At 46.1% G+C, this 21,483-nt stretch overlaps 1 protein-coding gene across 6 annotated transcripts in view; it reads right to left on the bottom strand.

Moving 5' to 3' along the window:
- Window positions 1-379: 379 nt before the first annotated feature.
- tp63 (tumor protein p63) overlaps window positions 380-21,483 on the bottom strand; it is a 33,187-nt gene continuing 12,083 nt past the window's right edge. For 2 of the 6 annotated variants that reach the window (XM_053878615.1, XM_053878601.1), the window contains exons 4-14: window positions 13,294-13,551; window positions 6,701-6,887; window positions 6,505-6,620; window positions 5,743-5,852; window positions 5,532-5,668; window positions 5,301-5,383; window positions 5,100-5,224; window positions 2,765-2,910; window positions 2,346-2,493; window positions 1,559-1,652; window positions 380-1,475 (exon numbers count right to left, since the gene is read on the bottom strand). In XM_053878615.1, coding sequence (XP_053734590.1) covers window positions 1,179-1,475; window positions 1,559-1,652; window positions 2,346-2,493; window positions 2,765-2,910; window positions 5,100-5,224; window positions 5,301-5,383; window positions 5,532-5,668; window positions 5,743-5,852; window positions 6,505-6,620; window positions 6,701-6,887; window positions 13,294-13,551 — 1,701 coding nt within the window. In that variant the 3' untranslated portion in view covers window positions 380-1,178. Of the gene's footprint in view, window positions 1,476-1,558; window positions 1,653-2,345; window positions 2,494-2,764; window positions 2,911-5,099; window positions 5,225-5,300; window positions 5,384-5,531; window positions 5,669-5,742; window positions 5,853-6,504; window positions 6,621-6,700; window positions 6,888-13,293; window positions 13,552-17,209; window positions 17,369-21,483 lie in introns of those variants that run through there. The other 4 variants (XM_053878624.1, XM_053878633.1, XM_053878607.1 and 1 more) reach the window with 4 other exon arrangements.

Genomic DNA, 21,483 nt, shown 5'->3' with positions numbered 1-21,483 from the left:
TCATTTGTCCCGCCCCTACCTCTTCCTCCTCTACTGTTCCTCATTGCAAAGAGTGACCAGAAAAAGCATGAAGCTTTGAGGGTGTAGCTTCAAGCAAGAGTCCGGGCCGGGACTTTGAATTCTATCTGCTGCTTGTGCAGTGTTTTCCATTCCCATTTAAGGAAAAAGTTCTTTTCACATAGTAAATCTCAGTGAAACTGACTCCAAACTGTAGGTGTGAGTGGTTGTTTGACTGTATGTGCCTGTGATGGACTGGTGACTCGACCCAGCAGAGTGGGACATAAGTAATGAACCAGTAGAACCAGGCCAAAACGACACTGGTGTTATAAAGCAGGCATAAAAGAAGCAGACATGAACAGGCATTAACATGCAATCCAGCAGGTGTGGACATTTATTTCAGATTTATATCAAAATACCCTGAATATTTACAAAACATTGTACAAAAAAAGTTGAAAAGCATGAAGGCGTGTGTATGGAATTTGAACATAGAAGATACACCAACACTGAATGTGCTTCTCCGATCGGATACAATGTTTGTCCAGGCAGAATATTCACATCATCATGTTTTTCAGCAGGTCAAAAAAAAAGAACTATCCACATTTATGTACATGCGTATCAAAGGTTTTGCTTGTTCGCTAAGGTTCAGTAAAACACAACTGATGACTTTGAAATACTTTTGCGTCCGACCGGGGCAGGAGGCGATCAGTCATCTCACAGTCCAACACTGGGACAAGAGCATCAGGCCTACGAACGGCTACATCACCAACCACCACACTCGAGCGGTGCGTTGGTCTCACGACAGATACAAAAAAGGTAAATATAGAAGCAGAAATAACGACCTTAATACTTCGACAGGAAATGTTGAAATGTTTACAATCATCGCTGACTTCTGCCACAGAGGAAATATGCACGTGCACCGACTGAACATGTAATGATGAACACAGTTTCCACTGGGAATGGAAGAATAACACTCATTGAAACTCATTGAAATCCTCAACATTTCTTAAGTGCTCTCAAGAAACCAGAACAAAATGCACCTTTGCTCGACAATCTCCGCAGAATCATGGAAAATAAGTGCATTTGTACGTGAGCGAGAGTTTGGGCTCTAACACCGAATGAAATGTTCCAACAGCAGGGGAAGGGCGGGAAAAATGGGCAAGATGGCCGACGCTGTCCTCCTACTCCCCCTCCTCCTTGATACGCTGCTGTTTGTTGCGGCGCGAATCCAGGTCGAAGGAGAAGTCGGACCACTCGTCGCGTGGCGGGAAAGAGATGGTCTGGCGCAGTGTGAAGCGCACGGCGTCAATGACGCGTTCGCCACGAGCCTCAGAGGAGCCCACGCTGACGGTGGAGGCCCCACTGGTGGTGCGCACTATGTGGGGCGGGGGGGAAAAATCCATGGCCTGTCGGTGCTCCATGATGCCCTTCCAGATGATGTGCTGGAACTCGGCGGGGATCTTGAGCCGGGACAGGTCCTGGTGGTCATTACACAGGGGAGCGTTAGTACTGGGCCCCTGGTCGCCATCTACTGACTGCTGTTGGATAGGCAAGGGCTCACCTCCATGTTATAGTTCTCAATCTGGTAGATGTTGGTTAGGCCCTGTGCTGTGAAGTAATCCAGGCAGCCTGCGCAGCCCAGCCGTATGAGGAAGCTGCAAAGCAGAGCGGACACGTCAGTGGCGACGCACTTTCCACACGCAACAACCGCCACCACCGTCACACCACGTCATTTGCAGGAAGAGACAACATCGCACACTAGGCCGTGTCATGCAGACAAGAGCTCGAATTCATTTCTAGAGCTGTTGCAACAAGTTTCTCAATTCTGTCTACCAGCTGAGGGGTCCGGCTGTGTGCCACTGTCCCGTCCTCCGCCCCCCCCACCCTTCCATCCCAACCCTGCAGGCCTTCGCCTGACGTTCCAGGTCGTGATACAGGAATAAAGCGCCCCGCTGTAAATGACTAGTTTTATTTTTGAGAAGGGTGGAGCTTGTTCATCGATGTTTTTGAGGGCGCCACTGCTCTCCTCCTTCTCCCCCCTCTTCTTCCTCAGAGAAGAACTTCGCAAAAGTCTCTTGAATGGTAGTTTCTAAACTCAATGAATCAGTTTGGCTCAGCTTACTTGAATATTGTTTAGGACACATTTCGATACACTTCACATTTGTCTCTCTGTACATGACATCATTGCAGTAAAAGAGATTGAAATGAGCTCCCCATGACTGACCCCTGCTCTGCGATGTGCGTCGACACGGAGGACAAGCCACAAATGAAACACCACTGATACACGTGATCTGCTGTTACTCGTCATGCAGGACTCTGAGAGGATGTATGCAGGCTGGACGAGGTACCTGGAGATGCTGCTGTCCATGGGGTATGGAGGAGGGGGGGTACAGTGGGAGGAGGGCACCAGGGGCAGCTGGGGCTGCAGTGCATGTGTGGGGCTCAGTGAACTCATATCAGCGTTCATGGGGATGTGAGTGCCCATCATGGGAGTCACTGCAGAGACAAAAGGAGCTACTGTGAGCTGACGGTCCGTCACTTCATCATGGAGTGGGGGGGCATGCAGAGGTGACTCCCGATTGACAGAGAAAGGATCAGTATAGGACCCCATGCACACGAGGCCCAGGGCTTTCGGGGGTTTGACATGACGTCAGGGGGCCTCTACGCTCCCCACCTGCCTGTCTGAACATGCGGCTCTGCTATCGGCTGAATGAGCGGTGCGGCGGGGAGAGGGGAGGCAGCAGGAGGAAGAAAGGCGCAGACTTACTGTCAGTGAGGCCGCCAGACATGCCGGAGGGGGTCAGAGTGTTGCGCTGCTGCGGGTTGATCAGCTGGCTGACGGAGGGCAGCTTGTTGACCTTGCCGTGGGTGGGGGAGCTGGGGCCGAAGGTGGGCTGGGAGGGCATGGAGCTCCTGCGGAGAGAAGGGGTGCCATTATGATACACACTTGCTGCGTTGCTCGAGTTTTGCTTATTGTTATTTGGGACAGGAGAAGTATAATAGCTGAACTTTGAGAGTCATGGCCTTGTTTGTGGGCGATTACTACTCAAAATGATTAATAATGCTACTGTAACCAAAACATGTTAGACATACATCATGTACGTACGTAGTGGCTTCATTCTCAAAATTGGTCGTGTCATGTTTACTTTCAGGAGCAGTCCCATCTTTTTGCTCACAGAAATGGCTGTAATGTTGTTGTATCTACAGAAGTGTCCCTGAATGTGCCGTGTGTTGACTGATAATGGAGGAACGGATTCAATTTCCTGTCTTGTCATGAACAGCAAGCACCAGTAATGAACACTTCCGGACTGAGTTCACCTCGGCCACGACCCGTGACGTGACTCACAAACATGGCTCAGGTCTGGGGGCTCACTATCACACTGCGACACAACAGTTTCTACCAGACTTTCAGTGGTGACAAAAGTAACCGACGAGCTAAGGTTGTTGGTAAAATCAAGCCATTTATTAGCATTTTGTCCAAGTCAAAAGAGCAGCAGCTACAAAACACTCATCTGTTTCAAACAGATTTCTTCAAAGTGAAAAACAGAACTGTCCTGCAGTCGCCTTGAAAAACATGACCAGCATCAGGAATCAAGAGTCCAGCTCTGCATTTACACGTGGAAGCCCAGGAAAGCACAGCAGGCGTCATCACAAGGCACCGAGAAGGCAGAAAGCTCGAGCAGAACCAGACTCAAGTGGTGCTGTCGAGTGAAGAAAACCTCAGAGAAAAATGACTCAACCACCAGAGTTCACAGTTAATCCGAGTAGATCCGGCAGTGGAGGAGAAAGCCTGAGATCCAGCATGGTTCACTTTCCATCACGAACAATCCAGAAAACACAGAGGAGAGAGGAAAACGAAAGAGTTCCGGGGAGGACAAGGAATGTGGGGAGAGGTTCAGGAGGAGCTGTGGCGCCGCCTCTGCTCTCCGGCAGGTTCCAGCAGCTGGTTACCCAGTCGAGTTTGGAGCAGACTGCAGGAGTAACCAGAGAGAAGAGAGCAGGGATAAGGGCAGGAGAGAAAAGAACCAGGGAAAAGAGCCAGATAGACGCACTCAAACCAACGTCCAGCAGATGTCGCTGCGCCACAACAAATCACAGCAGAATGTGGCGCGTTAGCGAGAGGTGTTAAGGGAAAGGCGAGGCGCACACGCAGAGGAAGGAACGCCTTCGGTTGAAGCTTGAACGCAACACACCTCTCACGCTTATCCAGTTATATAGATATCTTATCTATATCTTATCTATCTATCTATCTATTAGATCATATATATATATATATATATATATATATATATATATATATATATATATATATATATATATATATATATATATATATATATATATATATATATATATATATATATTTCCCCCATATATATATATATATATATATGGGGGAAATGACAAGTTGTTCTGAAACAGGTGTGCTCAGGTTCTTCTCAATGAAAAGTAACATTTAAAACATGTTTTTGTTTGAGAGCATCATGGCATCATCACAGTGAGACTGAACACAAGCCGTCATTATCGCCAGCCTGCCGTCAAACTATCATTTTCTCACATCTCTGCTCTGGGAGTTAATGGGTGGGGGGTGAGGGAGGGAAGCTTTGCTGAACTGCACGTCATCTCCCTCAAAAAGCAGAAACTGCCACTCAGGAGGAGGTTTCTCATCTCACTCGCCAATATTTTGTGAAGCAAAAGTCAAGTCAAGTCTTCTGCTGTCACATTCAGCGCAAAAGAAGATCAAACTCAGCAGCTAAATACTCACACCGCTCCCAACAAATCACAGTTACAGTTACAACTACGGGCTGGAAGTTGTTCAACACTCTGCTTTGCATTCCAACGGATGCATTTCTGAAGCAGACACACAACTGTCCTATGCTCTGGAGCCTGAGCCATGAGGTGACCTCACTTCACTCGATCATGTGGTGCTACTGACTGTCAATATCATGTCAAACAAATCTGACAAGAGAATGTTGTTAAGCTACGTCAGGAAAGAAGCTTCCTTGACTTCTTCAGCCAATTGTGGTCTTGACATTTTCGGTTTAAATGATGGCCTGGTGGTCTTCTGCATAACTTGACTGCAGCAGCACACAGGTACTCACTGTTTCTGCACGAGGTTCTGCTGCTGCTGTCGGTACGACTCAATCGTGTGCTGGGGCAGAAACTGCATGAGCTCCAGGGACTCTTTGATTTTCACCAGCATCTCGTAAATTTCACGTCCTTTAATCTACAGAACAATGGAGAAGAGCGGGTGAATGGGAGCGGGGAAAAATCCTGAGGAGACGAGACGGAGCGGCGCTTACAGGCAAGCAGAACACCTCCTCGTCCGTGGACCTCCTCTTCTTGAGTGTGGAGACCTGGATTCCGTGGGACACCTGACGGAATGCTGCAGAGAGGAGAGCAGAGTGAGAGCTGTCCTGAGCGGGAGCAGGAGCATGAAGCCAGAGCAGGACTGGGAACCAGTGAAAAAGCAGGAAGGTCCTCAGTTGGAGACCCAAGCTTCATAGACCGCCACCAGCACCAGCGTTACTTACGGCGTTTCGTACCGTCACTGCTCTTTGTGCCATCTGTTACGTGCTGCTTGCGGATGCTGTCCTCATCGGCTTTTCGATCACGGCCTGGACACGCACAGATCCTGGCCTCAAAGCAGCGGCGGCCTAACACCTGACCACTGAGGGAAGACAAACGCCAGTCAGGAACCCGGCACGCTCCACAGATAAGACCATCTAAAGCGTGATGTCTCACTCTCTGGTCTCCAGGGTGACGATGATGAGGATGGGACGTCTGTTCATTCCGCCCACGCAGCTGGAGTTGCACATGAAGTTGTACAAGATGGTGGTGAATTCAGTTCCCACCTGCAGGACAGAAGACGCGATTCAGAACTGGAGATGCAAAACACTTGTTCTGCTTCAAACAGAAGTGTGTTGACAAATCTGATGTTGAGCCTGCAGCAGTGACGCGCGTTTCTCTGAACTAATGAGGCCACTTTTCTGCAGGAAAATGGCAGTTTTATCAAGTTTTAACAGGAGTGTATTCCCCAAATATACCCCTGTGTTACTTGGAAAGATGCACTTGTCACATAAAAGGAACAAATTGCTTCCTGCAAATTAATATTAAAACAGGTAAGAAGTTAAGGGACATGGAATCAAGCATGATCTTAAAGGTCCTGTGGTGGTCCGAGGTGATATTTTAAAATGATATTAATAGAAATGAAAATGCCACGTGCGTTTACAGGACTGGTCTGAAGAGGGTGTGGAGGTGCTGAGTGTTTCAGCAGAAGCTCAGCCAGCGGAGGAGCCGTGTGATCAGGGAGGAAGGGGGTTTTACACTTTGTCTGTCTGTAGTGACTTCTATATTTGTGAGAGGTTTCAAGAGTTGAGTTTCATCAATGATGGGATTTGTTTTCATCTCAGTCACCCGAAATGCAACAAGCATTTTTGATCAACAAAAGCACTCATGACATGAGAACAGCTTGCTCTTGTCAGACTCGGCCGAGGTGATGCTGACCTGCGGAGGCTCGTACGGAACCAGGACGCTCTGTCTTCCAGTGATGGTGTCCTCCACATACTGAGCGTGGCTGTTCCCCTCCACCCGGATCAGGTGACTGGGCGGGGCGATCTGACCTGTGAGCCGCCAGAAACGCAGCGTAAATTAAAACTTTTGAGTGACATGCAGCAGCAAAGAATAGTGGAAGAGGACAAACCGTCATTGAACTCGCGACTCAGCTCGTGGTTCGGGCACCTCTTCACCACCTCGGTCACGTGTTCTGCCTTCTTGTAAACGGGCATGGCTCTGATGACCGCACCCTGGGGCGGCGTGGTCAAGACTTTGATCTGAATGGGGCAAGTCTTGGCGATCTGACAGTAGAGCTTCTTTAATTCTGTGGAGTACTGCAAGGAAGAAGAAGGGCAACCGTCATTTTCCCTGGGACGACACGTGACTCATTACGGGTTGCTCCAAACACACTCCACCAAACAACATTTTATGAAATTCTGACCCACAGATTGAAGTGTCTAACACCTGTTGCTGGGACCTTGCACTTCTGGTTTCCCCTACAGCAATAAAGGGTTGAAGTCAAGACTGTGATTATGGGCGACTTCAACGAACCCACTGATGGTTGTGCAGAGGTGAGTGCTGAGCAGACTTTAAGATCTCCCACAGAGCCTGTGGGACTTCCGAGGAGAACCATAAAGTGGACCCCTCCAGCAGCAATTAAACCCAGCCTGGCTTTTATCTTCAAGGGCCGAGTGACGGCCACTCATCACACACTGCAGTGAGGAAGTATCTCCATCTTCTTTCAAGCTTCCAGAAATGAAGCTCACCTTCTGACTCTAGTGTTTGTGATCCATTTTACTGACAGTGATCAGTCACAAGACTGGTGAACTAGTTGCAAATGTTATTTGGAGGAAAAGGGAGCTACGCCTTACAGGTCATAGAACGAAGAGTGCCTCTTCATAAAGTGTGGTTTAAAGTATTACTACAGATCATTTGCCGGTTCATGATGAAGAATAGAGGTGAGCTACCAGCAACTGTTGTCTCTAACAGAATGCAACTGTGTAAACAACACATCGCTGCTGCTGCTGCTGCAGCCGAGTCTGAAGTCTTCCGAGTGCACCGCGGAGCGAACATTTCCCTGTCAGCGCCACTTTTGAGTGAAGACGAGTCGACGCTGTGAAAGGAGCTCGGGGCTGTGTTGGAGAACAATACGTAACATCAAATTCCAGCTTGATTAAAGTTGGATCCAAGGCGTTCGTCCCAGTACCTGTCAGTGCAGACTCGCAATATTACACAAGCTTGGCGTGGACATCTTATGCTCTTCTCCCCAGGCGGAACCTTTTCTTTCATCGGGACCAACCCAGAAGTGTGCATCAGTATCGCGCCTTTCCAAATCCCCCGCTCCTAAACTACAAGCGCTTGGGTTTTTTGAATCAAGGTGGGTTAAGAATAACCCAAATTCACAGCTACATTTCCTCAAGTGACCTCATTATAGCGTCCTCTGTAGTGCGTGATAAAATTGTGCCATAGAAGGGAAACTAAGGCTAAATATGAATTCAAAACTGGTGTTGTGAAAACTGTTTTCTCATTTGATGCAATGGCAATGAGAGGGGTTGAGCTCAGGGTCTGGCAAATGTATGTCAACAGACTCTTCCTCCAAATCAAAGCACCTTTCGAAATAGGAACCAAACTAAGATAAATGGCTGCACTTGTCCCCTCGCTCCAAACTTGATCCAAGCCCTGTACGCCTCTGTCAATCTGCTAAATGAGGTGGAGAAGCTGAGCAAAGAGAATGCGGGGGGGTGGGGGGAGGGTGCAGGGATCGCGGTGAAGCAGGCAGACGGTGTAAATGGTCAGTGTGATGTGTCCTGAATAATTGCAGGGTTTGTGTGGCTGAAGGCAAAAGCAGCACAACTTGGAACTCTAAGATCTAATCAGAGAGGCATAAAACCAAAGTTTGTAAAGATCATATCCTGCTCTCTCTCTCTCATTCGCACACACGCACGCACGCACGACCCGCAGCAGAACCATCCCAGCCCTGCAGCTACAAACTTTGAGAGCACAACTATGCGCTGGCGGTGTGTTTGCTCAGGAGAGGGAGCAAGAGCTGCTGACGGCTGAAAGCGTTGCCGGGCTAAAGCTAACAGTGCTCAGGGTGGAGGATGGAGAGTTGACTGATGGGATTCAGTGGCTCACACAGGGCGCGGCGCTCAGGTGCTAACCTGTAATTACGAGCCTTTCATTGGTCATATAGTGTATTACACAGCCCAGGGAGCGCACTGCACACAATACAGGTGCTTCATCACAACATCCGAAACGGTTGCACAAAGCCCACGTGACAGCTCTTGTTCAGCAGGGACGCCTGCAACAGTCCCGACTCTCACTGCAGGAAGTGCGCACAGAACAACGCAAAACATGGGATTTGTTCGGAGGCTTGTACAGTGCAGCCTGTGTGTGCGCTGACTTTTTACCGCTTGCAACCCGAACACATAAATACAGACTTCCCGTGCAGGTTGAGGCAGGCCCACAGCTGTAGCGTTCTTTTCTCCCTGACAGGCGCTGCGGGCGCATGCAGAAGTCAAGTCCTGACAAACATCGGGCCTTAAACAAGCAGCGTTTGGCGCCTCTGGTCTTGTCTTCTTCATACCTGACAAGTCATGTCATGCCTGCAGCTTCTCCCAAACCTGTTTAATTCAGCAATAATAAGGAGCTTTTCCCTCTCCGTCTCCTTGATGCAGTGCACGAAAACAAGATGGCCTCATGCTATTCTAGAGGTTGGGATTCTTTGCCTGCAGAAATGTTGACTTTATACTTTGCTCTTGACCACCCAGACTCAGTGATGTCACCAGTGCAGAGGTGAACCTGCGCGCAAGTGGCATCATGTTTAACCAGCCGACACTAATCTGTCCTCGTGAGGATTAGCCAATTACACGCGGCTCTTTGAACCACCTTTGCCATGATCATTGGTAACGGTGAATGTCGCCCCTCAGGGTTCGTCTAATTACTCAATCATTATGACAACGTGACAGGAGAACGCTATAGGCAAATACAATAACCGTGCTGGGACTGAGCTAAATGAAAGCCACGAATATATTGAAGTAGATTGAAAAAAATAACTTTTTGTGAGTCATTTTTTATTGACCACTCGATGACCTTTAGATCAAATAGTATTTTCTCAAAACACTGCATCATACTGCAGAACTCATTTTCCCGCTACGTAAAAAAAACATGCCAAAAAATGAAATAAAAAAAAGATAATAATCTTTGCAGTAGGAGAAGTGCCACAGAACCTAAACAGATAATCATCAGTTATTCTGCTTCAGAAAACCAAGACAATGAGGATGTGTTGTGCCCCTTATATGTCACATCTTTTTAAAATCTTTACAGCACCTCCATTGTTCCTTCCTGTGATCCATCACCATACAAGTGTCAGAGCGACGCTGGTTATTGGGGGTAAACAAGAAGCTTGTTAGCGGAGAGAAGGCGATGGGCCTTTCCACAACAATTACGGTGAAATCCCATCTTTGCAAAAGACGCTTACAACTTTAGCTTTTATTTTAAGAGAAAAAAAAAACCCTGTCAACCTTGCCATCTATCTCTCCCTCTCAGGGCTTGTCTCTCAGAGCCAGACGAGTCGTGACAAGCATCTTGACACAAACAAGTCTCGGCCCCATCTTGTGAGGCGTGGGACGGGCCCGCAGATGTTCCAGGGACAAGCTGTGTCTTGCAGCCTTTCGCTGAAACACTCTTCTCTGGAAGCATTCAAGTGCTCTCCTCCTCCTCCGGCGCAATGTGAGATGTGAGCATCAAGCTTAACTCTCAAAAAGACAGAGCCCACTTTCAAGAGCACAGGGTTCAGGCAAGAGGCACACCATATTGACACAAGTATTATCCACAGGCCCTCAATCCATTACTGTAATCCCTCAAGCTGCGCAGCGCCCCAATCATGGGCCAAACCATGACATTCTTCTTCTTTCAATAATATACCTAGTGGCAGTTAATACACATGGCAAACACAACCAATCTTCCTCCTGACAATAGCGAAACCTGGAGCCCACAATAGCTGCCTCCGTTGTGACATTCCATTCATTCAGAAACATTCTTGGGAATAAAGGTGACCTGGAGTTTTTCTCCAGTAATGAAGAAAGTCACACCAGACAGGGGCTGGTCCCAGCAAGGAAACAGAATATGGGATCACTTCTGGTAAACGTGACGTGTGCTCCTCTGTGTGTGTGTGTCACCCTCATCCCAGACAGGAAGAGGTTAAGGTGTGGGTTGAGGATTAGGTGTGTCTCCTAAAGAACAGTCATCAAAAAGCACGGTACACAAGTCCGCTAAGTCCGGTGGAAGATCCCACGAGCCTTCAAAAAGGGAGCATCAGCGCGCCTGCGCACTGAGCAGTGCCACAGCTGTGACGTCTGTACAATTTGGCTTCATATTTCAGAGCTTAGGAGGAGATCCAAACAGCTCTTTATGCTTGAAAAAGTTCTGATTTCACACAAAATTACATTCTTTTTATGTATATATCTATATAGAGAGAGAGAGGTATGGACAAATTCAGCAGCCAATGAAAGCATCACACACCATTATGTAGAAAGCCAATGTATAATAATGTATACTGATGACTACCACCTTTATACTGAATCTTACATTAACAAAACATTCCAGATGTTGCAGGGGGAACCTCCTCAGTCAGAGCAGAGTCATGACTAATGTGAGCGCTACATGTATCCTTTTCAGCAATGCCGAGATCTCTTATCTCAATAGTCTGTCTTGTCTTGAAGTTCAGCAACAGAGTCAGAGTCAGGTAATACTTGTTTTCGATGTTGGCACTGATCAGGCAAACCGACCAGCAGCGAGCCACGTGTGGCTGTACACGCAGTCACAACGCTTATTGTTGGCAAATGAACACTTCATTTTAATCTGGGGGATAAGACACTCCAACATGGCAGTGTATTTTCCAGTCTGATTACCCAAACCAGTCTTGCATCATGTGTTGTGATCGTGGGACTGAAATGAGGATGTGTCCTTCAGCGGCTCAGGCTCCGGGGCGTGCCTTGCTCTGCAAACCTCCTCACAGTTGCACATCAGACAAACACTTTTGTTTTTGGACTGTGAAAATGAGAGGGATGAGTGTGGGAATTGGGTAAATGTCGCAATCCCACACTTGGCGTGGCCGAGGACTCGGGTGCCCAGCACTCCCTGATTTTAACACTCCACTCTTTTTCTGCACCATAGAGACTGATTCTTCTTTAGATGAGTGAAGAACTGACTGCCTGTATGCTGCTGCTTGTTTCATCTGACACCTGACTGGTTCACCGATGTGTGCTTGTTTGGCAGGAAGAAAAACCTCCACCCATTTTGTGGATCGGTTTGAGAGAATTGACTAATGATAAAATCAGGACCAATTGCTGTGTTTTGATTTTATTTATTGCTGTATTATTATTTTGTCATTTGCAGACTGTATGAGGTGAAGTACCAAGATCATTTCTGACACTAAAGAATCGGGTTGTATTGGCAGATGACAACTTCAGATTAAAAGGGTTTCGGGTTAAGTTAACTGAGTTCACTTTCATCTCATAAATAGAATAGAAACCCAATCCCAGAGAGAAGAACCAATTGTCTGTGACGCCCTCGAACGACAAATAAAGTGGAGTCAATCAGAATAAATATATAAACCGCTTTATATCTGACAGTGAGTGAAGTGTCCATGGTAGTTTATACACACCAAGATGGATCTTTTAATCCAGCTCACCCAGACGTATAAACATTCAAGCAGGTGGAGTCATGACGCAACAGCTGTCCCTCGGCCCTGTCATGCATAATGACAGAGCAGGAGGAGCTGGTTGTGTGGGTTTACTGAGCATCACACGAGGACATCCAGCCACACGGAGCAACACCACACCTGGACCGACAGTTGTTGCTGTTTACCTTTTCATCAACAACATGACTGTGACCTTTTCTCCGGCGGTGATAAAAACCTCATCTTCTTTGCCTGTCGAAGCGCTGTTGTTTCTAATATCAAAGCAGCGGTAAACACCTCTCACTGCTCCGCAATCGCTGGTGCGTCACGCTGGCGTTAATTTCAGTGTGATTTCTGCGATTTAGCAAGAAGCGCCTGCAGGCGAGCTCGCAATCGTCACTGATGCATCTCCGGTTACATTCTTGCCAATTTAAGTTGTGCAATGCTCGACTTCTACCTAAATCTGCCTCACTTGTCTGCCTGAAGGAAAGATAGTCAGATAAGAGCTTGGCTTTGACGTTTCCCCTCAACCTCCACGCTGACAAATCACCACCTCACGCTGACAGCTCAAACCCGACGAGCGTGCACGTAAGCCGCCCCTCATTAGAACTTGCTTGTAGAGAAAAAAAAAGGGAAAAAAAGGCTTTAATCAAAGACTGCATTAGTCATAGCAGATGGATGATCAGTGAGGTTTAGAACAAAGAGCCGCTCCTGAATTGTTGTCTGGTTCATGCTGGCGTTGTTTAGTGCAGCAACAAGACAAGCTTTTCATTTGTTTTCTAAGGGAACTCACATGTCTATATTACAGGAAATGACATACTCTGTGCTTAGTCGAGGGACTGATAAACAGTACAGTCATGTGACTAGGGTCCATCGTGATGCTTGTGACACGGCTTCAGTGACCCCTCAAGACAGTATTGTTAAACTTATTGCTTCACTTTGCCTCAAATACTATTCTATAAAAATGTAGATGCATAAATCTAGATGTCGCACGGAGTATGTGGGGCTGCACTCTGAGCATCAGGACTCGTAAACGTTCAGAAAAGTGTTGGTCTTACTGTCCAGGTGGCAGACTTGGCTGTGCTGGACTGCTGAAAAGACACGTCGAAGGTGTGGGGCCCAGCGTAGTCTGTGTTGGATGGGATGGCCGGTGAGGGGGAGAGGGCGTCAAACGTGGAGCTGGGCTGGGCGTACGGAGACGGCGCCGTCACGTTGTTCTGTGCATGGTCGTTGTTGTACGGGCTGGTCGAGGTGGAGCCGCCATTCTGGATGTTCTGATCCATGCTGTTCAGGAGCCCCAGGTTTGTGTACTGCGACTGAGGGAAAGGGAGGGTCAGAATTATTCATCCAGACGGCAAGTGCTTTGTTTTTGCAAGTTAGACAGTGGGGTAATTAATGAATCGTAGTTGCGCACCATTGTACGAGAGACGATTCACTAAGCCAGCCTGCACAATACCTGCTCCCTGTCACAACCGAATGGACCGGTGCCAAGGCTTTTGCTCATCACTAAGGCACAGCCAAAACCACCCATTTACCCGAAACAATTTAACAGTTGATCTAATTATGAGCACAACAATGGCACCAACAATAACACACACCGACCTGAACGTCGCTTCGGTCTGACACATTGACAGGAAACCGAAGCTGCTTCACAACAGCATGGGGTCAACAAATAGGTTGGTAATGTTTGGGAGAATGTAACATAAAACGGACAGCCTGGTGTGGCGGTCATTATCAAGTTACCCCAAGAACCCACATGTTTACACCTCGCATAGGGACTGGAGTTCTGAAGGTAGCCAGCCAGCACGTTTCCTGGATGCCAAGCCACCTCTCAACAGACAGAACTATTCAGACAGGCGGGATTGAGTTATATTATCTTTTTGGTTGGAGGAAACTTCTGGGCTGCTGCCAGCTTCTTTTCTCTGCGCTCAACTTGCCATTCACTTCATTCCGTTCCATTTATAAATGGCACATTCCTGGATGAGGTGCCATGGCCCTCGCTCTTTAGAGGGCCATTAATCTCTTCAGGGCCTCTTGTTTATTTCAAGCATGGTGGACCACAGCTGTCCGGCTCACACCCTTCGCCATGCCAGGTGTGAGCGGTGTGCCAGGTGACCTGGTCACTTTTCGGCAATCTATCACAGTGTGGAGCAACGCTGCGCAAGTATTAGCTTCAGACTGACTCACGAATACAGACGGACACACCTGAGAAGAGGTCATCCGAGTCAACCTCGACATAATTGTGCAACTCTGCCACAGGGAAGCTTTCTTTTCTGGAATGGGGGTCAGAGTTTGTGGAGCATAATGCAGCTTAAAACCCCCGGAAACATTGTCACCGGGGCTTATGAGACCCTCTGTCTAGAACAATTACACTGGGCATGCAGGTGTTAGGGAGCAAGTGATTTAAGAGAGAAACAGTCTTCAGCATGGGGGTTGGGGGGCGGGGGGTCCCCCTACACACACTCCTTGACAAAAGGCTAATTACATGTGTGTTATAAAGGTTTAACTCAACAGCCTGTGTGGTGTGGCCTGGCGTGGCTGATCTAAGTACGGCAGGTTAAATAGTTCTTTCTTGGTTTCAGGGTGAGAATTATTCCAGATTTTAGATGGAAATTTCCTAGTAGGTATCTTCTTCCAGTAAGTGTCATGTCACTGATTCCCAGGAAATGCAAAAACTGTGAGGCAACCCAACACAGACGTGTTCAGTTACTCAGCGCGGCTAGAACCTTCACACAATGTGCGCCCTCCACTACATTCAGGTGAACCTGGCAGCCAACAATTATCAGGCTAATATTGTTCCAAGGCAAAGGTGACGACGAAAACCAGATGAAGGAGATAAAATGAGTGGCCTGACACAGAAGACTTCACATTAAACACAGGGCCGGGGATAACACCAGACTGGTATCAAGATCAAGGAAAGAGAAACTGAGGACCAAAGTTGCTCAAAAAACTCATGTCATGTCTGAAAGTTAAATGGAGTGGAAGTGGATTTGTAAAAAAGCTTGAACAAGTGAGTTTTAGAGCTCTTGTACCTTTCCTTTAATCAGATCTGATTCCACTATAATACAGGCAGTGTTTAATAACCGCTTTAGCTGCTCTTAAAGAATCCTTCTCTTTATAGCCCACGCTCAAACTTCCAGCCTTTTCTCAGAGCTGCTGAGCAGCAAAACAGTAAATCAGCAGCTTTGACATCAACAACCTCTAATACAGTTTTTTTTCCCTAAGCAAGTGCTGTCTGAGGCTTTCAGGCTGAGTTCTTTGTCTGAGATAAATGCTGGGCTCAGCACTCAGCGTCAACAGGAAGAGGAGACCATCCTTCCAAAGGTGACGTCCAAGCTATGGAGGGCAAAACTGCCATTTCATGAAAGGTACAGCTGAGGCAAGTGGTGAACTGTTGGACTTGACTATGGTTTTTAACTAGACTTTTGGAGTTGAAAATAACCTCAAGAAGGTCCAAAGAACGAGCAAATTCATGACACAAACCACCTGGATATCTTTGGGTGCAAATAGCTGAGCAGCATTTTAAAAAGTGATTCACAAACATCCTTCAGATTTTAATGGAGTCATCCATAATTCTGTGAGTCTAACATGACATTCATGTTCCCCAGGCGCTGACTCCTCCAGGTGGTCCCAGAGTGCAGGGTCTCTGAACAGCTTCTAGATGACAGGAACCAGGGTAGACCCTGCCTCAGGGGCAACACAAATAACTCCCATTCCAAACTCACCTTCCATGTGGACCTTGGGCTAAAATATGGAGTTTGTAGAGGACTGTGATGAGTGACCACAGGGGAGGGAGTCATTAAAGGCTGAATGGGGGTGTGGTGGGGCTGGGTGGGGGTCATCTACACCTTTTACTTGCTGGGGTGGGCTCGGCCAGTGATTGTATCAACATCAACACACCATTAAAGCAATTACGATTGAGGACTAAACAGCAACGCCTGGCCTGCCGCATTCTATTGGCAGCATCGGCTCCCAGGAGACTGGGGTGGGGTGGGGAGGGGGGGTAATGGAGGAACCCGACACTTTACACACACTCGAGGGGGGGACAGAGCCGGACACCACTTAAAGACCCCCTGCTCAACACCTCAAAAGACAGCGACCTGACACACCTGCTATCTACGACCTGCAATCTGAGAATGTGACTCTGCTCAAGTTGGGAGCAATTCTCAGGTGAAGCCATGACGGAGAGGTTGATAACACCTCACCAGGTTTATATGGAAATCTTCGCTGACGCACAATGATTTTAAATCCCAAAACAACATGAATTACTGATTGTTTAAAAACATTTTTGTACATATGTCTATATAAGATTTCTATAGATTTTAAATGACATCCAGTGTAGGTAGGTGACTGTAAAGTCCTGTGGATTGATAGTATACTCTAAAATATTTCAGCATTCTGATGCTTTTGCTGTAGGTTGTTCTTTTTTCTTTAAATAAACAATTGAACTTGGTAAAATATGAACAATAATGGAGATGAAAAATAAAGAGGCAGTGATTTCTCTGAGGTTCTTTGTAGCCACATTCAGGAGTGTAAACAGATGCCACACTGTTTGTGCACCTTAAACATGAAAATAGACTAAAATGAAAGCAACATCAATGCAGTGTCTTTCATTCTATGAAACAAATTACAAAGTGAAATGGGAAGGGTCAATCCAAGAGACCACACACATTGCCGCATCTTAAAAAATATCCAACAACACAAGAGGCCACAATGTCCATCTGGTCCATAATAACCAGTGGATGCTCAAAATAGTCTCCTGCTTTAATGCCTATAAGTCAAGTGCCTGACAAGCTGCCATCTATACTGATATGTAAACATGCATTCAGAGAGTGCTCACATAGACAAAGACACAAACATCGTCACATTTTCAGTGGCGTCAGTTAATTGAGTGTGTACGACATGCATGTAAATATATAGGCAAAATGTTTTCGTCGCTGAAGTTCTGCTGATCGAGCCTAGCGCCGGCCTTACCTCACTGTAGGATGTGGCGGTCCCCGTTTCCAGATATAACATGTTGGCGCTGAGATTGAGCAGAGCTGCTGCTGTTTGCTCCACTGGCTCCAGGGTTCTACAAATCTCTTTTGCCCAGTCTGAAGGACTGATAATGACTACAGACGCTAAGTGGAAAAGCAGAAGCTTCAATGGGGACCTATTGGAAGATCATATATACTGGGAAGACGAGGGGAGGGGTCTAAGGAGCTACCTGTCCAATACCTGAATCCACACCCATCTCCAGAGAAAGCGTAGTGTCCTTAGCCTTCCCTTCTCTACGTGTCTCTTACAAACCAGTGCGTGGAATCAAACTGCCGGTGGAAGTCATGAACTATTTAAACTTTATACAACAATGGGATAAAAAAATAAAATTGCATGTGTTCAATAAAGTTACCGGCTCTGAATATGATTTTTCCAAACCAGAAGTCAAACTCAAAAGGAATATTGACATGAATATGAGGAAAGAAAAGCCAGGTAAAGGAAAATGGATGAAAAAAACAAACATTAATGATAAAAAACTAAGTTGAACCATCCGCCAGTAAGGCTCTAGAGGGAATGATATTGAGGTGTCACAGTGCCATCTCCATCTACAGTAGCTATTTAGCATAAGAATGGCTCTCTACCAGACCCCCCAGCCATTTGAACAGACAAGCCCCCAGAAAAACACTGTGACTCCTGTTGATTACTTGTATCTATCAGAGATGACTGGTGTAGATGTGTTTTGGTAACAGGCTGTGTGTGTGTGTGTCAGTGTGTGTTCTCGCCTCTGAGCTTGTTTTCTCTGATTTGCGACCTCCATGTTAAATAATGGAATATGAATCAAATGGATTATTCACTGTAAAAATAAAATAAACACTTAAAGCTCAAATAAGTATTAAATAAACAAAGATTTATATTCGATGTGACCGGTGATAACAAAAATATGTCATGAGGATCAACATTTAAATCATAAAAAGAGTGACTAAATTCTCCGAGGTTGCAGTTGGACATGCAACAACTGAAGGGAATGCTGTTATGCACTGGCCTGGTCACTTGTGCATAAATAAAGCTAAGTGGGTGTCACCAGCTGTTCGATGACCAGGGTGGAGACTGGTCACTCAGGCACAAATCATTTCTATGACTGGAGTCAGGGGGGCCAAAGTTCCTTCCCTGCGGTCAGAACGGCTTGAAAGCTGTCTGAAGACTTAGGCCCAACTATGACCTGAAGTCGGTGTCTCCAATCAGCCAGCGCCACACCCTGGCCGTGCCCCGAGGCCCAGAGGCTTACAGGCCTGCACATCAACACTTAAAAGAGTCAGCTCCACCGACCTACCCTGCTGCTTCCACTGCATTCGGGGCCCAGCCAAACCAAAGGCCGGCAATTAGCTCTGCCAAACAAACTTCTAATTATGCTAAAACAACATTCATTGACTTCTGCAAAGAAGTTAGAATAGCTAGTGTTTGGAGTGTTGGCAGTCACTGGCTGCTGTTGACCAGCACCACTGACATTCAGGCCGGATATCTACCTGAGGCTGGACACGGACATCTACGATCATCACAAAAGAGATTGCAGAAAATAATGGCAATAATAATTTCAAAATTGTTTTCTGTTTATGGCGCATAAACATTTGACAGAAAAAGAGATTATAGCATGTTTTAAACTAGGCGTCACCAACCTTTTACTAACCTCAAGCTACTCCAAGGGCACCGTGTGACCCAAAGTGCCCCGATCAGTTCAGTACACACTTCTGAAATCATGATAAACTATGGATGAGAAATGCTATTCTTCTCAAATACTTGTCTCCAAACGGGTTCACCGCACAACCGTTTAAGCCCAGGAAAGTTAAGGTACTTAGTGAAGTGACTAAAAATATGCACATCATTAGTCGTCTGAAAGTGTCAACATTTCTTAGCAAATTCAGTGAAAATGCACCGACAAATGCAAGAGACGATGCGACTTTATGTCTGTTTCCTTTTGAATATTTCTGTGATCATAAGACGACATCTCAGTTTTCACAATAATTACCAATAATGTAATAAAAAAAACAGGAACAAAAACAAAAAAATCAAACATATAAGATGGTTATTACATGAAAATTATTATTCTTATTATTATTTGTGTTTGTTTTCAACAGCCCACGGGCTTCTCCCTTGGTTTCTGCGGGCTACCTGGTACCATGTTGGTGACCGCTTCTTTAAACACTTGAAAGACAATATGAATATTGACATTTAAACTATGATCATTCCCAAACCAGCCTACCACCCCGGGCAGACTGCCTGTTCCAGATGAGGCACCTAATATCTTAGGTGCAGGCAGCCATCTGGTTCCCAGGATCAATGCAGACGCTTGACGACACAGAAGCTGGCGGTGAGGAGAAGTGCGAGTCGGATTCAAGCTGCTAGATTCCAAATGTAACCTCAGGGAAATCTGACTGCTGAGATCTTAGCAGCCAATTTGATCACCCAGGCAGCAAAAAGGCCCCAAAGAACAACAGATTTGGTGGTAAATGCTACCAGACATGAAATGTGGGTTAACTTTAATTTCACATTCTCTTCATCTAGCGGTTCAAACAAACAGCCACATGAAATAGGTCAGTTTTGCAGATTGTTTTGAAGAGACTTTGACTTAAGTCAGGCCTTTTGTCTCCAGAGGTTGAAAACTAGCTGGAGAGTTGGGCAATGCAGCGGCTAAAGACAGGAAGATCATGAGGCTCAGACAAAAGAGGCTTTTCTCCCCTTAAAAGAGACTGTTTCTTAAGTCGCCAAGATTAGATTGGTATCGAGTGTCAAGCAATGGCTGCATAGACACCTGTTCAACAATCGGCCGCATATCCACTCTGACGGGAGCTTCGCTTGGGTGGCAAAACCTGAGATAACCACTTCAATAGATCATCATTCACTTTTGAAAAATTATATTTCAACTTTCATTACCAGCTGGAGAACTACATTTTGTGCTAAAACATATTCACGACTATTATTAAGTGACGGACAAACACATTGAGTCACAATATTCAATATTACAATATTCATATTCCGTCAGTAAGAACTCTGGTAACCACCTCTTGTGTCGGTCAAATTCTGATTCTAACCCACTCATACCTTACTCTAGTTATCACCTACCGACAGGTCACTTCTGCCCATGGACTAAATGCTACAGCAACATGCTCCATACTTTGTAATCTTCTGTGGCCTGAGCCTGTTGGATGTGAGAATGTGGTGACCTTTCCATCTTTTTTTTCTTGGCAGAACTGATTCTGGTTCAATCGAAATCAAAATTGACGAAAAGAAACCAGATAAACAACACGGCGATACCAAACCCTCAGTGGAAGAAACATAACCAACAGGACTGAGAGTCTTACACATGAACCTCTATATTTCGTGAGGTGTGCTCACTCCACAATCCCGACATCCAGTCAAACCAGGACTCCTCTGTAATTACACAGGTGGACCAGAGTCTTGTTTGGAAGAGAAACTCAAATATGCTTCATAAAATGCTGCAGGCAAACTGGTGGAGCATGAAAAGAAAAAAAAAAGAAGTGCTTATTAAGCTTGTACTTAATGCGCTGGCTTCCTTGGAGTCAGGATTAAACATACGGCTTATTATCAAGCGAAATAACTAGTGTTGTTGTTACCCCATTACAGAGTCACAGCAAAGTGGTGACTCTAATGTTGTCACATGTAATAACAGCACATGAAGCATAGTCACATCTAATAACAAGCACAGATTCTGTCAGTGGTTTCTGTGATTTTCATTCCTGGATATGACTAGAACCTTTGTGATGAGGATACATTCATTCAGTGAATTAAGCTCATCTGTGGCCTGGGTTACTTTCATTATTGCAAACCACAAACATAAACACAAATTTGAGTGGTTCATAGCAAAACAGCCACGGGTACTCGCTTAACTCCAACATTTGATCAATTTTTTTTTTCATATGAATCACACAGTTAATTTAAAATACAGCAGCTGTTAATGTCAGGTTAAAACATTTATTGTAAATAGGAACCCTAAAGGTCAGGAGGCCAGTCAGGCGCTGGTCTGATGCAGACGTAGAAGGAGGAATAAAGAAAAGAGCCAAAGTTTTGGAATTTAGAGTAAAAAATAAATAAATAAAATCAAGTATAGGTTCTTTATTAGGAGCTTTACTACAGGGCAGTCGGGGAACCAAACAAGTTCACCGCACAACCATTTAAGCCCAGGAAAATTTAGGACTTACTGAAGTGACTACAAAAAGGGACATTTGAGCTAAAGAACCACCACCTTACTGAAAATA

Source organism: Synchiropus splendidus, chromosome 1, assembly GCF_027744825.2.
Source record: "Synchiropus splendidus isolate RoL2022-P1 chromosome 1, RoL_Sspl_1.0, whole genome shotgun sequence".
Taxonomy (NCBI): domain Eukaryota; kingdom Metazoa; phylum Chordata; class Actinopteri; order Syngnathiformes; family Callionymidae; genus Synchiropus; species Synchiropus splendidus.
This window is presented reverse-complemented; position numbering and strand designations above follow the sequence as displayed.